A 1,353-nucleotide genomic window follows, 5' to 3' on the forward strand; every position below is an offset into this window, starting at 1 on the left:
AATAATAATAATAATAATAATAATAATAATAATAATAATAATAATAATAATAATAATAATAATAATAATAATAATAATAATAATAATAATAATAATAATAATAATAATAATAATAATAATAATAATAATAATAATAATAATAATAATAATAATAATAATAATAATAATAATAATAATAATAATAATAATAATAATAATAATAATAATAATAATAATAATAATAATAATAATAATAATAATGATAATAATAATAATAAATAATAAATTTGTTGGCTTTAATTTAACAATCCAAATATTCTAATCACATAATAATTAATATTTTAGGTATTAATAACCTGTGAGAATGATTTAACAGGAAGTGTTCGTTGTATATGTTGCCATATCATTGGTTTATGAGTTGATTTATCAATATTAGCCATTGTTGGTAGAAACATTGCACAGAATGGATCTTCACCATCATCTTTTTCCAATAGATGCATTAGCATTGCTAATGTATCCGTTGAATCCATATCTTTTCCTTTATTATTATTATAAATGAATTATTTAATTTATTAATTATTAATTAAAAATTTTTAAACATTATTTCAAAAAATAATTTATAGTTAGCACCTTTTTTTTTTAAAAAAAATTATATTATTTATAATTATTTGATTATACATACATATTTAATTAATAAATTGTTCAAAAAAAAAAAACAAAAATTTTCATCAAAATGTTTTTGTATTATTTATGAGCAATATTGTTAAGTATTGATAAGTTACATTAATTAATTGATAATATGTTTATCATTAATTTGATAAAAATAAACAAATAGCATATCATACTTTTATGATGAGGTAATGGTGAAATGCTACTTTTTTATTGTTAAGTATTGATAAGTTCGATTGATTGATAATATGCTTATCAATAATTTGATGAAAATAAACAAAAAAACATATCATACTTTTATGATGAGGTAACGGTGAAATGCTACTTTTTCGAGTTGAAAATCTTGGAGCAGTAATTAATCCACGACGATCTAATAATGACATTGAACGAGTACCATGACGAACATTATGATGATGACCATGTTTATGTGCTGAATTTATTTTTCGTCGATTATGTTGAAAATTTAAGAAACCATCCGTCATCCCATGATCTGATATAAAGCTATCCATATGATCTAAATTAAATATCAATTTAATAAATATCAATAATTAGTATACAAAATATTTCCCCTACAATATTACTTAATAAATTATGCTATTTAAATTATTATTAAATATGTATTTCGTCTTTTTAATGATAATATTGGTTTGTTTAATTTATGAAATAATATTTCTAATGTAATAAATTTATTTCTATATTATCTTA

The 1,353-nt window shown here is 17.7% G+C and overlaps 1 protein-coding gene across 1 annotated transcript; it reads right to left on the bottom strand.

Moving 5' to 3' along the window:
• Positions 1-320: 320 nt before the first annotated feature.
• On the bottom strand, positions 321-1,130 carry LOAG_15215 (hypothetical protein; the record flags this gene model as incomplete). The annotated part of the gene is made up of 2 exons (XM_003150708.1): positions 321-517; positions 944-1,130. The coding sequence occupies 2 exons, from the start codon at positions 1,128-1,130 to the stop codon at positions 321-323; spliced, it is 384 nt and encodes a 127-aa protein (XP_003150756.1).
• Positions 1,131-1,353: the final 223 nt, after the last annotated feature.

The sequence above is a fragment of the Loa loa genome (assembly GCF_000183805.2).
Source record: "Loa loa unplaced genomic scaffold supercont3.333, whole genome shotgun sequence".
Taxonomy (NCBI): Eukaryota; Metazoa; Nematoda; class Chromadorea; order Rhabditida; family Onchocercidae; genus Loa; species Loa loa.